Here is a 15,876-nt window from a genome sequence, read left to right on the forward strand (position 1 = left end):
TACCAATTCTGTACAGAGATAGCTGCTTACATCCTCCACCTCTTCTTTGGGTTCACGGCGGGCGACAATGGCCTCTGACTTCACTCTGCAGGATGAGGAAGAAAGCAGGACAAGGGTGAGGGCCCCTCTGGCCGCTGGCCCAGAGGCTGTGTCCATCTCTTGTCCAGGTTCAGGGCTCTCCCCTCAGGTTCTAGGCCCTGAGCATTCCTGCCAGTACCTTGGAATGGGTGGCCCCACACCCCTGCACACATGTGCCCTGAAGCCCAGACATGCGTCCTGGCTGCTCCAGCCAAGGAACAGGACCTCGGACTCAGGCAGTCAAGTGCTGATGGGAAGGGAGAACAAGCTGCACTCCCGCAGCTGGCTTCAGGCAAGCCCGAAGGCATCTGGCTGCACTCCCACAAACTCTGCACAAGTGCCACCTGCCTCGGGCCTCCTCTCACACCTCCCCTTACCACTCTGAGAGATAGAGAGAGAGAGAGAGAGGGTCAGGTGGGAAAAGAAAGGCCATGGGGAAGTACAGAGTGGTGCGGCAGAGACCCCAGAGCTTCTCAACAGGGCTGCATGGCAGAACCTTGGCCCAGCAGGGGCTGGGGAGCAGAGAGGAGCCAGAGGACCTCGCTTCTCCTGAATGACATAATGGTGTGAGAGCAGCAGGAAGGACACGCAAGACAGGACCCCTGTCCCTCGTCTGGGATTCCCACAAGGATGGTGGAGACGAGGGGGGCAGGGCAGGCGGGCAACACAGTAGCTGGGTCTGGGTAGTCAAATATGAGATGGCACTGAGCGAGGAGAGGGAGGCTGAGCAGTGAGCACATCATGTGAGCCATGTGGGTAGGAATGACCTCTGGGGCGCAGCTGGCCTGAGAGCAGACGCCAGGGTACCATGGAGAGGAGGGGACTGGGCGGGGCTTGACACCCCCCGCCCACCGACGGCCCCGCCCCTCTGGAGCCCCGCTCCCGCACTGGCGGCCCCGCCCCTCTGGAGCCCCACCCTCCGCACTGGTGGCCCCGCCCCTCTGGAGCCCTGCCCCTCCGGGAAGCCCCCGCCCCCCAGCCTCCACTCACCTCCTCAGCTCCTCCTCCAGGTCCTTGATGCGGCTCTCTAGCCTGAGCTTGGCTTGCCTCGCGGCTTCCAAGTCCCCCTTCAGCACCTCCTGCTCCCCAGAAAGCTGGTCCACCTTGGCGATGAGGTCGTTCTTCACCACGTTCAGCGCGTTTCTTTGAAAAGGTAGAAAGACATGACTCTGCGTGAACCGGTGTGTACACCATGTGATGGGGTCTCAAAGGGGTCTGCCCGCACTAGTGTATCTGAGAAGGCACATCCTGGTCCAGAATGGGGTGAAAGGCGGGGACTACGCCATCTTCTCCCCAGGACGGGTGAGTCCAGCTGTGTGGGTCCAGGCCCTCTCCAGGCTGCCCTCCAGGCTGGGCAGACACGGTTGCCACAGGGAGGGCCTGGCCCTGGTGGAGAGCTATCCCAGCATTGTGGCACTGGAGAAGAGCGTTCTTACTTGGTTTCTAGAAGCTGAGAGTTCTCCAGCAGCAGATTCCCCACTTCCTTGCCCATTCCTGAAACAAAAGGTATAGAGGTGTTACCTGTGGCCGTTCAAGCCAGAGGTGGATGCTACCACACCTGCCTCAGAGTAATAGACATCCCTGGGAGTTGGCCCACACCTGGGAGGGCTGATGCGGGAGTATAAGGACCAGAGGCCCAATCTGCAGGAGGACGGGCTGCAAAGGGAGGCCAAGTAGACCCTGGGGAGAGCCTCTGCTGGTCTTCAGGCCGCTCTCCACTCAGCAATGCAGTCAGGATGAACCTGCTGCATGGGCGCCCCGGGGGCTCCTGGAATGGCCTCCACGGGCACTGAGCAGATCTCCACTGCCTGGATGGACGCAGTAGCCCTGGGCTTCTATTCTGGCGCTCAGGGCTGGGTTCCTACAGCTCTCTATGGACATGAAGTCTGGATACCAGCAGGGCCTGGATGGTACCAGTCTGAGCTGACCTCACGGCATCTATGCAGCCACCTTGATCTCTGCCTCCACCCCAGCAGCACTCCTCTTCCCCAAGCCCTGTGGTTTCCAGGTCCGTCATGAAGCAGACCCCTTTCAGAGCTGCACCCCAGGAGAATGGAGGTTGGAGCTGCGGTGATGGGGACAGAGAAGACAGCACAGGACGAAGAGAGCCCCTGGCCAAGGAGATGGGATGGCTCCATGGCAGGCGCGGCCCTCCACCGGGGCTAGGAGCAGCACTGGTGGGACCTGGCCCGGGGTGGTGGGGTCAGCAAGAGGCAGAGGAAGGAGGGGAAGTGAGGAGAAGGACAGCGCTCCCTGGGGCCAGTGCCCACAGGGGCTGACGCAGCTGCTTCTCTGCAACCAGGCACCAAAGAGGACCCCACAGACTCAGCTCTCTGCAGGCATGTCCCCAAAACCCCATAAAACATGGACTCTAATCTTTTAGGACAGCCCCGAGGACCCAAGGTCTGTTCTTCCTCTTCACCTCCCTCCACAGTCTACACTGTGAGACAGGACACACGCACAGGCAATGTGCTCAGCTTAGGGTTCTGCCTGCTGCCTCCACTCTCACTCCTGGCCTCAAGCGTGGCCTGCCTCCCCCTCAGACTGAACGCAGCAGCCACCGGGCTCACCCCAGACAGGCTCAGGGGCTGCGCCCAGGGGCCGGGCCTGCCCTGAGCTTATGGGGGACTCTGAGAGGTCGGGCTGCCCCTCCTCAGCCCGTCAAAGGTCTGCGCTGAGGGGCTTCTGGGGAGTCAGGGTGCCAGCTCAGCATGCCTACTGCAGGCCCGCTCCCCCACCCCAGAAGCTAGGGACCCAGACAGCCCGCGGCCCCTGTTGACCCCACCATGCAGAACAAAGCAAACAGCTCATGAAGCATGAGAAGGTGTCGGGCAGACAGAGGAAGCCAGAAACGGGGAACAGAGACTGAGACAGGGCCTCGGCCTTACCAAAAAAATCATCGCGCACTATGGAGCCGTCCCAGTCCCACGGGAGACGGGCACCAGGGAGCAAGGAGCAGGAGAGAGGGGGAGAGAAAAGAAGCGCATTAAGCCTTGTGAACAGCAGGCGGGAAGTGTTTTAGGGCTCCGTCTCGCTGGGTTAGGGGTGGGCGCGGGAGCGGGTGGGCGGGCGGGGTGGGAGATGGGACGAGCCAGCTACTCCTTCCAGAAAGTTTATCCTTGGAGTTGCACAGGAAAGTGCCAGGCCATGAGCACCTGGGAGGTGAGGTGGGGGTCAGAGCGATGCAGCTGCCACCGCCCCAGTCCTGGGTTGGGAGGGGTGAGGGTCAAGGATGGGAGAAGTCTCTGCAAATGAGGGAGAGCTGTGCCCAGGGACTCGTGCGCCTCTGAGCACACCAGGGAGGCCGCCCTTGGATGGGTGGAGGGCCACTGCGAAGCCAGAAAGCAAGAGCTTGGTCCGTCTGCCATCGTGGGGAGAGGACCCCTGACTTCTGGGGTGCACCCAACAAAGGGGTGACGCTGCAGTACTGGGCCTGCAGTCCTTGTCCAGTTAACTGTCCTAGGCTTCTAACGGCTCCGTAGGACCTTAAGAAATGGCCCTGGGGATCCTCAGCCTTCGAGAAGACAGAGTCAGGGGCACAGCAGTTCTCCCTCAGATGTCAAGGTTGCCGTCAGGGGCTAGTGGAGCAAACCCACATAAGCTTCTGAGCAGCAGGAGGCTGGTGAGCAAAAGCATGTGTGCCTTAGTGCCGGGGACAGAGTCGGGAGGGGACAGCTGCACAGCCAGCAGTGACTGGACAGCAGCAGGGAGTGTCCCAAGGCTGGACGCCCCCCACTCCGTCTGGACGCTGCCGTGGGGAAGAGGGGGCCGCAAACAGACAGGAGAGATACACACCTGAGAACTCCCCTGGGGCCGTGTCCAGCGAAGCACAGAGAGACGGGGGAAAGGAAGTGACAAAGGTCAATTGATGACTGGAACCAACAGAATAAAGAAATTCTTATTAAAGAAAAAGCAACAATGGTCAGCCGTTTTCATGCTCCAAAGCATGACAGAATCCAGCAGACGCCCCCAGCCCAGGGGTGACAGATCCCCACGGGGGCAGAGCCCTGAAGGAAAAGGCAGGCCAGAATGGAAGAGCCCGCAGACCCCAGGGCCCAGAGCACCACGCTCCATGCCGGGGTGGGCATTTCGGATCCTTGCTCGCTTCTGCCAGGGATCTAAAGCCTGCTCGCCCTTGTTCCCATTACCCACCCATCAGGAGGACCAGCCCTCTGCAGACCGGATGGTTAAGGCCTGTAAAGATGAGCGTGCGTGGTTGCAGGTTTGCATGCGTGCATGTGTGTGGTTGCATGTGGGTGGGGTGGGTGGGGTGCCAGGGGCGTCCAGCCTCAAAGGTGCCCCCAGAGTGAGTGAGCTCTGAGTGAGCGGGGCACAGAGGTGGACCCAACCTTGCAGGGTCCCCTGGCCAGTTCAGGTCTTATGGGAAGGGCACAATCCCAGGGAAAGGGTGGCCAGAAGACAAGAGGGGAGCAAGGGCTCTACTGTGCGAGGGTTGGGGGAAGAGACACTGAGTCAGAATGCAGAGGCGGGGGCGGGGAGCACGGGGCTGGCACGTGCTGTTCTCTCATGGGTCCAAATCACTCTCTGCTACATAGCTGAAGATTTGATGAGGCAGTGCTGTTGTACTGGATCATTTCATGCAGAAAAAGTCACTCGACTTAAACAACAAAATACACAATTTGTTACAGGAATTCAAATATTAAGAAGTGTACTGGGCCAGCCCCGTGGCCGAGTGGTTAAGTTCGCCCGCTCCGCTTCGGCGGCCCAGGGTTTCCATGGTTCACATCCTGGGTGCAGACACGGCAGCACTCATCAGGCCATGCTGAGGCGGCGTCCCACATGCCACAACTAGAAGGACCCACAACTAAAATATACAACTAGGTACTGGGGGGATTTGGAGAGAAAAAGTAAAAAAAGAGAAAAAAAAAAAGAAGATTGGCAACAGTTGTTAGCTCAGGAGCCAATTTAAAAAAAAAAAAGAAATGTGCCAACTCAGAAGTGGACATGCCCTCTCTCCTCTCTCCTCCCCAGGGCAGCCACTGATCACGTTTGATATTCTTCTTCTCAGAACTCTTTCTGGATAAACATCAGGTTTTTTGTTTTTTTTATTTTTTTTTTGAGGAAGGCTGGCCATGAGCTAACATCTGTGCCCATCTTCCTCTACTTTATATGTGGGACGCCTATCACGGCATGGCGTGCCAGGTGGTGCCATGTCCACACCCGGGATCCGAACCAGTGAACCGTGGGCCGCTGAAACGGAATGTGCGAACTTTACCACTGCGCCACCAGGCCGGCCCCATAAACATCAGCTTTTAAGAAACAAAATCATGACCACACTATCCATCCTCTTGGGCAACTTGCTTTGTTCCACCTAACACCATATCACGGGGCTCTTTCCACATCAAAGATCACAGCTGCCCTAAACGCTTTGTCCTATTTCTGGACAGGAATGTTCTATCATTTACTATGGCGCTCACCCCTTTAACAGATGTTTAGGGCATGTATGGTTTTGCAGGACCACCCAGGCCATTACAGTGCACAGCCTCATGTGTGTGCAGTGTGGCTCTGTATAAGAACTTGTGGCCCCGCTCGCTCTGAGTGTCCAGCTGCTGCCTGACATTGTCAGCAGCACTCCACTGGGCTGGCGGTCACGTCCCACCAGTGGGGCGCAATAGCACCCGCTTTGTTTTTGTCAATCTTTTGAGGACAAAAGTTATCTCTGTTTTCTCTTAATTTTCATTTCTGTATTATTCCTGAAGTTGAGCATCTTTTTCTGTATGTTTGTTGGTATCTTCTGTGAATTTCTTATTTTACTCTCTGTCCATTTGCTATTGCACTTGACTTCTTTTAACTTCAGTGATGGAGGTCATATGTACATACAGTCATGCGCTGCATAATGAGGTTTCAGTCAACAATAGACCACACATACAACGGTGGTCCCCAAGATCAGCACCATATAGTCTAGGTGTGTAGCAGGCTATACCGTCTAGATGTGTGTAAGTATACTCTATGATGTTGGTACGACGGCGAAATCACCTAGTGACACATTTCTCAGAACATATCTCCATTGATAAGTGATGCATGCTGTTTGTTAATTTTCACGTAGTCACACCTGTCAATATCTTCCTCTATGGTTATGGCCATGCAGAGAGGCCCAGATTATGACAATACCTTCCAATACTCTCTTCCAGTTCTAGGATCCTTGTATTTTTATGTTTAGATCTTTAATCTACCTAGAAATTACTTTTGTATATGGTGTGAGGTTGGGCCCAAGCTTCAAGTGGTGAGTCAACTAATTCAGTCTATATATTGAATAATCTGCCCATCGTGCAATGAATTGAAATGCTGCATTTATCGTATATGGATTCCCACATGGCTCCAGGTCTGTCCTCAGCTCTTCACACTGTGAACTCAGAGTCACTGGTTTATCACTGTCCCAGAGCTGCTGCTTCTGTCATTGCAGCTTTACAAAACACTCTGATAGCTGGAATGGCAATCCTACAACACTGTTCTTTCTCAAAAATTTCTGGGCTCTTCTCACACATTTACTCTTCCGGAAGAACTTCAGAATCCATTCATAAAGTCCCAGAAAAAACCAAGTCTGTGGGTCTTTTCACTGGTACTGAATTTACATATGAACAGTGGGCTGACCTGTGAGGTCACCTGACAGCTTAGTCTTCAGATGCGGAACGTGTCCTATTTCTCTATTTACTCAGGCTTTTACACTCTTCAGTTATGTTTTCTAGTTCTCCTTACATAGGTTTGTCTGTTTCCCAAGGTTATTTCTAGACATTTTCTAGGTCTGGTTACCACGTGGGTGGGATCTGCTGCCGACGCCAGGGCAGCAGAGTAGAATGAGTCAGATCAGCCTGAGTGGAACTTCAGCTTCTAACTGGGTGATGCAGGGCAAGCTGCCAAGCTTCTCTGAGCTTCTTCCTCATTTGTGAAAGGGACACAACCTCCCCAGCGCAGGCTTGCTGAGAAAGCCCCTGGGAGAGTACCCAGCACCTGCTAAGTCGTCAGTGTATTAATTCCCTTAATCCTCAATTATGTCAATTCTAAGACACGTAGTTTTCACACCTTCATGCTTCTGAAATTGTACGTGGGCCTTACAATCGACAGCATGTTATAGTTTAATTTGCAGCCATTTTTTTTCTTTCTGGGAGATTTCTAAAATAATGGTGTGTCTTATCATCAGTGGTGTTGCAGGTTCAATGAAGCATAATAATCTATGCCTATCCAGGTCCTTCTGCTTCCTCCTTTGCTAAGGGAATTCTCAGTCTAAATGCCGAGAGATGCACGAACACTCAAGGCAGGCATATAGAGCTTGGGGGATCCTGGCAGCAACCATGCTGGCCACCTTAAGAAGCATCCATCTCATCTCTTAGACAGAGCATGTGTTTCTGAAATTACAGGATCTTTTCACTGTGCAAACTCATAAAACCGGGACTGACAGAGCCACCCACCGCCCCAGTATTTTCCCCGCTTAGCAGCCACACAAGGAGCTTAGGGTCATGCGCTCACTCCTTCAACAGATGTCTTCAGAAATACGGTGATGGGGGACCAGGACTCCCGTCACTGACACTTACTCTAGCTGAGCCAGACTCTGGGGACGGGTCCCTGGCACCCAGCACATTCCTCCGTCCTGTGAGGCAGAGAGCAGGCTCCCCTGCTTCAACCCACAGATGGCAGCAGCACTTGACACCTACCAGACTCCTCAGGGCCGCCTGACTTTCACATGCCCTTTGTGCTTAAGGCTCTACAAAGGCACCAAAATGCCCATCACTCCCAAGAGCGAGGGCTCGTTCCAACCAGAACTAAGTGGTGCCCAGGATGGCACCAAGTATCGCAACGGGAGTACTGAGTGCACAGTGACTCACGCTCTATTCCCACAGGAGAAAAGGATTCCGATTTCCAGTTCCTCAGAACAAAGACCCATCAGAGGCACTGGTTAGGCCTCTTCATGAAACGATCCCGTCAGGCACCCCCTGTTCTAGTGAACTGACCCCAGGAGACTCATCAGAGATTGTTTCCCTTCCAGATCCCTGCTACATCTGACTGAGTCCGTCAACATGGTCCCCAGGTAAAACTCACTAACGTGCGCTTTCTAGTTCTCTGCTTTTCCCTCCCATCATTATTACTGAGATTCTGTGTGAAGGTGACATTCAGAGTGATGTAACCTGAACTAGGAGTCAATGATGACCACAGGAGGCCATGTGCTAGAGCATCCGATGGCCCCGAGGGCTCCAGACGGAAGGGAAGAGATGGTCCCATGGGGAGAACAGGCCCACAGTGAGTGCTGCACCAGCGGGAGCCATAGGGAGAGGCCAGCTCCACAGCCTGAGGCCGCAGGGTGCAGCAGGGGACCCTGCCCAGCAGGGTATACTGACAGGTGCCGCCCAGAGTCCCTGGGGTGTGAGGAGGCTGGTCAGCTCCAGTGATCCTGTAGAACCATGCGGGGAACCAAAAGTGTGGCAGGAGCATCAGTCACAGCAGCCAAAAGTGGAAATGGCTCAAATGTCCATCAGCGGCTGAATGGAGACATGAGGTGTGGTCTGTCCAGACAAGGGAACGTGATGCAGCCAGAAAAAGGAATGAAACTGACACACAGTGCCACATGGATGAACCTCGAAGCCATGATGCTAAATCAAAGAGGCCAGACGGAAAAGGCCCAGTGATATGCAATGTCCAGAACAAGCAAATGTACAGAGACAGGAAACAGGACAGTGGGTGCCAGGGGCTGGGGGAGGGGATGGGGAGTGACTGCTAATAGGTACAGGTTTCCTTTGGGGGCTAAAATGTTCTAAGTTATGTGGTGATGAGTGCACAGCTCTGAATACGCTCAAGGCCACTGAACTGCACACGTTCAGTGGGTGAACTGCATGCTGTGAAATTCCATCTCAATGAAGCTGCTACGACAAAGCGCAGCGGGTGCCCCTCTGGGTTGGACCTGGTTCGAGTCCCAGCTCTGCCGCTTTGTCCCACCCCCGCAACCTGTTTCTTCATCTATAAAATGGGGACACAGGCAGGATGACGGATTAACAGTGGCCGTGCACATAAAATGCTGGCATAACTCCCATGATGGCCACGTGGAGTGTTAGAGTCTTGCCACACGACAAGACTGAAGACAGTAAGAGGTGCAGCGGGCTCCCGCTTGCCCCTCCTCTGCACGCCATCTCCCATGCCTTGCTGGTGGACAGTCCCCGAACGCACCTCAGACCTCCTCCAGCGCTCCTACGGCCAGGAGCAGGAATGCTCAGCAGGGCCCACAGACCCCGAGGTGGAAATGCAAAATGTCATATGCCTGTGCACTTTTCTAGGGAGAAGACGTTTATGTTTTTATCAAATCCTCAAAAGCTCAAGAGTGCACTGCAACCTGCTGTGTGAGTTCTCTGGCACGCAGGAGGCCCTCTCGCACCAGGCCCTGCCCAGGACCACTCTGCAGTGCCCTTGCATAGCCTCCGAGGATGGCCCCGGCAGAAAGGGGATCTTTTGGGGGCTCACACAATGAGCACGAACTGCCCATTACTACCTTGATCCCGGTGCGTTCAAACTCGCCTGACATGTGTCCTTCCGAGGGCTAAGCCCAGCCCAGTGGGTTCCAATGTCTCAAAGGACAGTGGCCTGGCCCCTGCTGGCGTGAGCGCAAAGCCAAAGGAAGCACCCTCCAGAAAGCAGCGTGCAGCTGGTCCTCAGGAGTCCAAGCCTTTACCCTGGGGTCCCCACACCTAGAGATCGGTCCCAAAGAGACCATCAGAGATGAGGGCAAAGCTGTCCACCCACAGGTGTCTGTGATGGCAGCTTCTAAGCCGCAGGAAGGGGAACTGAGAGAGCTGGCCGAAAACTCTCCAGTCACACGAAGGCAAGGCAGTTAAAACGCGCAGAGGAAGACTGGTGCTTCGGGGACATGTTAACGTCACCCACATGGAAAAGGACAGACGTGAGCTGACGCCTCGTCCCCCGCACACAGGTGCGTGCTGTGGGGCCTGGAGGGCAACACCCTGACAGCAAAACGCTCACCACGGCCCGGGGGGCTCCTTTTGTTTTTACTCTTCTTGGCGATTTCTGATATTATTTGAATATTATAAAATGCCTGAAAACAGAATGTGTACGGTATTATCCGAACTACGTAAAGAAGAGTGGAAGGATGTCAAAATACCAGAAGTGATTGCCCCTGGATAGATTTTTTCTGAAATTTTTTTACAACGTTTATGAGAAAAATTCCCTTGAACATATATACTGCTGGAAGTGGGCACCCTTGACGTGCTCCTGGTCTCAGACGACAAGCTTTCAGTCGTTTCCACTGAGTGTGAATGTGCTTTATGATACTGCACCGTACACTTCAAAGTGGGTAGGATGGTAAATTCTATGTATTTTACCACAATTAAAAACTTGACTGTCGGGGCCGGCCCCATGGCTGAGTGGTTAAGTTCGCGCGCTCCACTTCAGTGGCTCAGGGTTTCACTGGTTCGGATCCTGGGCGCTGACATGGCACCACACTCATCAAGCCATGGTGAGGCGGCGTCCCATATGCCACAACTAGAAGGAGCTACAACTAAAAATATGCAACTACATACTGGGGGGCTTTGGGGAGAAAAAAAATAAAATCTTTAAAAAAAAAAACAGGGGGGCCTGGTGGTGCAGCGGTTAAGTTTGCATGTTCTGCTTCTCGGCGGCCCGGGGTTCGCCAGTTTGGATCCCAGGTGTGGACATGGCATCACCTGGCAAAAGCTGTGCTGTGGCAGGCGTCCCACATATAAAAAAAAGTAGAGGAAGATGGGCACGGATGTTAGCTCAGGGCCAGGCTTCCTCAGAAAAAACAGAGGAGGACTGGCAGTAGTTAGCTCAGGGCTAATCTTCCTCAAAAAAAAGAAGAAGAAAAAAAAACAACTGGCTGAAAAAACTTCTGTTTCAGGCATGAGGTGGCGCTGGTGCTACACGCTGCAGACAAGCATGCCCCCGGAGGTCCCCCACCTCAGGTCAGACTCTCAACCTAAGAAAACAGTCAAAGGCCTCAGAGCAGAGGAAGTGAGAACGGGCCAGAGAGAAAGCGCCAGTCGGCCCCCTTCCTCTGTGGCCCAGGCCTGGCAATGCCAGCAGCTAGAAGGCCGGCCGAGCCACCAGGACAGCGCTGTCCCCAAAGAGGGGCTGTGCGCAAAGCCCAGACGTGCTCCGGAAATGCCCTCAAGGCCCTGGTGGCAGAAGGTCACCCGTGCTCATCAGTGGAGAGTGACAGCAGCAGAAAGACTGGAAGGACAGCTCTGGGCTGCGAGGCAGCTCCGCCCCCTCAGGCAGCAGGAGACAAAACCGTCAGAAGGCAGCCTTCCGAGATTCTGCACAGAGAGACTTGCTGTCACCCCCGCCTTCCCGCATACTGCAGAGCCAACCGCCCTCCCGAGCCACAAGAAAGGAGGAGCACTGTCCCTGGAGCCACTGCAGTGGAGCCGGCGGGCCAGAACCGCTGCTCCCCTAGACACACCGCCACGTGCTGGCCTGAAGCCCACCTCTCTGGCTGCTGAGTGGGAGGAGGCGCTCGAGGTCCTGGAGCTCTTGTCCCACAGCAGGGCTTTGGGGACAAGGCCGTGTCTCAAGGCTCAGGCCGGGGACACACGGTCGAGCTCAGGGGGAGGTTGAACCTGGCTGAGACAATGCCCGGGGGCCACAGCCTGGCCTCAGAGCCACGCGGACGGCCTCAGCTGGGCGCTCTGCGTGCCCGCCAGCCCAGCCTGGAGGGAGAACCAGGAGCGAGCGGACATCAGGCGGGCTGTTCCTGCACCTGCTTCAGACCCGGGCGGGGGGTGCTGGTGGAGACCTGTGGGGCTGAGGGCTCGAGGAGGGGCACCCACCCTGTCTGGCATTTTCCTCACCGAGTTGGGGAGCTGGCAACGACCACCCTCCCAAACTTAGAAAGTTCTTAGAAAGTGGACTGCCCAGGGGAGGGGATTCAGAGCAGGGCTGGGACTGAGTGCTAATGGACATGGTGCCTTTTTGGGGTGATAAAATGTGCTAACATTAGATAGTTGCACAACTCTGCGAGCATCCTAACTAAACTGCACACTGTAAGTGGGTGAGTTTTATCACATGTGAAATACATCTCAATAAAACTGTGAAAAGAAATTCCTAGCTCATGGCTGACAGAGAATTTGCTTTCATTACAAACAAAAGCAACAATAGTGAGCCCCAGGGCCCTGGGGTCAGGGGTCGGGGGGTGGCTTGTGTTTACCTAGCAAGTCGGCCCCTTCGTCCACATCCCCGATGACCTCGGACCCCGCAGTCGAGAGCTCGTGGTACAGAGAGTCAGTGTTAATGCCAAAAGCCTTGTTCACGATCCCCTGGGTTGGGCTGTGAAGACATGTCGGGGTGGAGGGGGCAGAGTGAGTGGGCAGCACAGAGGGACCAAGTATGGGGACCCTCCGACACCCCCACGGGGTTGCTCAATGCTCACGCTGCTTGTCTCCCACCGTGAGAGGCTGTGGGGCCACCTTCACCAAAGGTACTGACTCCCACTGTGAACACTGAGCCCACGGGCCCGGCGAGTACCTGTTGCCCGTGCGGTCCAGGCGGGGCTCCCGACTCATGTCCAGCTCTGGGGTGGAGTCGATAATATCTTGAACATCAGACCACTCGTCACTACTGCCCATGCCTGAGGGGACACAGTGGAACCTGGGGTCAGGAGGGTGGCCGGCAGTTCCCTGTACTGTTCCTGGCTGCCCTCTGGCCCCACGTGTGGAGACACCATGCTGGACCCCAGCCAGGCAGGGACTGTCAAGGAAGCGTTCTCCCCACGCTGGTGGCCAGGAAGGGGCCCGTCCCCCAGAACTGTGCCTTCTTTCATGACTGTGTCTGCTGGGGGACAGGGCTACGCTCAGAGGCTGAGCTGTGTCCCCCAAATTCACATGTTGGAGCCCCAGCCCCTAAAACCTCAGAATGTGACCATATTTGGGGGTAGGGGTTTTCAAAGAGGCAATGAAGGTAAAATGAGGCCCCACCTGTGGGCGACGGTATCCTTATACAAAGAGGGGATCAGGACACAGACACATGCAGAAGGACGACCGTGTGAGGACACAGGGAGGAGATGGCCAGCTACACACCGAGGACAAAGGCCTCAGGAGAAACCGGCCCTGCCGACCCCCTGAACTCGGACCCCCGGCCTCCAGGACCGGGAGAAGTCAACACCTGTGGTTGAGCTGCCCGCCTGCGGGGTTTGTTATGGCAGCCAGAGCCAACCAACACATATCCCAAACTGAAACCCGCAGGAGGAGGAGCCATCTTCCCAGACGGGAAGGTAGGAGAGCTGGCGGCGGGCGGCTGGGCCCCGAGCCTGGGGAGCCAGGCGGCGGTACCTATGCTGACGTTCCGCATCTCCTGCGTGACCTGGACCTCCATGTTGCGGCTGTTGCGCTTCTCCCGAGCCCGCTTGCTGTTGTTCTTGGTGCCGGCGCCGTAGTCCGCCAGGGGCTGCAGGCCCTCGGTGAGGGGTGTGACCGCGGCCGAGGGCACAGAGGACGTGGGCGTGTTGGACTTGGTGCCCGTGGTGCTGGGTGTGGCAGCCGCCGAGGACTGGCCCGACTCGGACATCTCATCGTTCGGACACTAGGGCCAAACATGGGGAAGAGGGGGCTCATCGTGTGGGTCGCTGCCCCCCACGGCTCCGGGTGAGGCTGGGCAGACCACGCAGGGCCAGCAGGGCCTTGGCCACCTTTGTGAGGCCTCCCTTGCCCGGTTTCTTTGCCACAATAGAACAGCACTCTGTGCCTGGACCAGAAGGGACAGGGGGACCCCTGCTCCCCCATCAGGCTGATTCATCCTGGGCTACTCACTTGGCTCATTCAGCCGCTGCCTCTGGCTTTCTGGAGGCAGCCGCCACCTTATTTAAATGATTGGATCAGGGCTTTCAGCTTGCACGCTCCCCAGACAGCCCGATGATGCCACATGTGATGGACATGAAGCTACATGGACACGGCAGGCAACCCTTTGCAGCCAGCGGGTGGTCAGGAACAAGTTGCAGCCCAGGGCAGGGCAGAGGGCTCCAAAGAGGGACTGGGGAGGGGGTCGACCAGGACGAGCATGCCTTCTGATCAAGTTATCACTCTGCTGCGTGGCACTGGTGGGCTGCTCCCACCTGCTCCTGTCTCCTGCTTCCCGCCCCCACCACAGTCAGGGGCTGTGAAGGGGCACGCAGCTCCCCCATCTGCCTGCCGTGGCCTCCCAAACAGAGGGATGCCGGGGGACACGTAATGTTCAACTCCCACGGCTCAACGGGACCAAAGTTTGTTCTAAACATCTACGGAAATACAAACAAACTGAAATTCTGCTTCCACAGAATGGGACATCCCCAAAATATTCTGGGAGTGAAAAAAGACCAGATTATTAAAAACTGCAATCAATTGTTGACCACGTAAGTCTCCCTGGAGAGAAAGCACTCTATTTGCATAAGTACGTGACACGAAACACACACATTCTTTCCCTATAGTCTTTCCTGATGAAACTGTTGGACAATCTCAATAAAAACGGCCCCCACTCTTCTGGTAACCGACAAGATAACCCCTGTCTCATCCCCGAGCAGGCCGCCCCAGGCAGCCTCCAGGCGGCAGCTCCCTCGGTCCCTTGCTGCCCTCTTTCATGGTGCTGAGAGGGCATGACCTCAGGAAGAGGGTGGAGGGCCTGGGGTGGGGGCCCTGCTGAGAGCTGGCTCATGGTGTGCATCCCAGTTGCCTGATGGCGCCGGGTCACATGGTTTTCCAGAGGGCACACTTTGGGGAGAACTTTCCAACACAGGAGGAGCTGATGACAGGGGAGTCTGACCCTCTCTGTGAAGCTGGTCGGACCCTGAGACTAACCTACACCCACCTTTAACTAGCAAGGGCTGACCGGGCTCCTGTGGCTGCTGCTAGGTGCCCAGGAGCCAGAGCTGGGTGGGAGATTTCTGTCATCTGCCTTTTCCTGACCCGTCTGGTCAAGGCCAGGCCCAGGGCAGGACGCTGCCTCTCCTTGGACAGCAATTTCTGGCTTCGTCTAATAGGCTCCTGAGACCCCTCTACCAGGAGCCTCACCCATTCCACATCCTCCTCGAGGCTCTCAGTCTGGGTGGCTGTGTCCTCAGGGGACACTTAGTGACGTCTGGAGACACTTGTGGTTGCCACAACTGGTGGTGGGTGGAGGCCAGGGGTGCCACTCAACATGCCACGTACACAGGAGGACCCTACAGCCAAGAACGATGGGCCAGGATGGTCGACATGACAGGGCAAGGAGCCCTGAGTGAGAGCCAGCCCCTCGCCCCAGGATCGCCTCTGTGCAGACAGTTTCCTCCTGGGTTCAGTTCTACAGCTTAGGGCCAATCTGAGAAGGGAAAATCTTTCCTCTTCGTGGCACACTGACAGCCCTAATGCTGGTGCTCCCGAAGCGCTGTCCACCCCACACGTCAGAGGCACCGGCACCCATGGGGACGGGCCCTCTGTTGCCAGCCAGCCCCATGCTGGCACTCGAGGGGAGATGAGTGCAGGCGACTAGATGCACAGGGAATGCCCTGAAGAATGGGGGTGGGGGTGAGGAGCGTGAGGACATGCCTCACAGAGCCACACGTTTTCCAGACCACCTTCCTCAGCGGCCTGTCTCGCAGCCCGTCCAGGCCTCGCAAACTGTGTCTGTGGATTTTCGGCGCGACTCCTTGACCCGCATAACCGCCTCGGGGAATTCCGAGGTGTGGCCAGGCCTCCCCCAAGCTCACCAAGCTCTCGCTACCCTACAGGCCACCAGTGACCCATGGGATTCTCCCCCTGGCCACCACTTACCTACAGGCAAACCTCTCAACCTCCTACACACCAGCGTGTAGCACTG

General features: G+C 56.0%; 1 protein-coding gene across 26 annotated transcripts in view; it reads right to left on the bottom strand.

Annotated features, from left to right (window-relative positions):
- Positions 1-15,876, bottom strand: part of MAPK8IP3 (mitogen-activated protein kinase 8 interacting protein 3) — a 53,768-nt gene that overhangs the window by 9,774 nt on the left and 28,118 nt on the right. For 8 of the 26 annotated variants that reach the window (XM_070568835.1, XM_070568829.1, XM_070568850.1 and 5 more), the window contains 6 exons: positions 13,383-13,632; positions 12,580-12,682; positions 12,263-12,381; positions 1,515-1,599; positions 1,069-1,221; positions 4-85 (listed from right to left, as the gene is read on the bottom strand). In XM_070568835.1, the coding sequence (XP_070424936.1) occupies positions 4-85; positions 1,069-1,221; positions 1,515-1,599; positions 12,263-12,381; positions 12,580-12,682; positions 13,383-13,632 (792 nt within the window). Of the gene's footprint in view, positions 1-3; positions 86-1,068; positions 1,222-1,514; positions 1,600-2,966; positions 2,985-3,873; positions 3,886-12,262; positions 12,382-12,579; positions 12,683-13,382; positions 13,633-15,876 lie in introns of all 26 variants that reach the window. The other 18 variants (XM_070568851.1, XM_070568834.1, XM_070568849.1 and 15 more) reach the window with 8 other exon arrangements.

Source organism: Equus przewalskii, chromosome 12, assembly GCF_037783145.1.
Source record: "Equus przewalskii isolate Varuska chromosome 12, EquPr2, whole genome shotgun sequence".
Classification (NCBI taxonomy): Eukaryota; Metazoa; Chordata; class Mammalia; order Perissodactyla; family Equidae; genus Equus; species Equus przewalskii.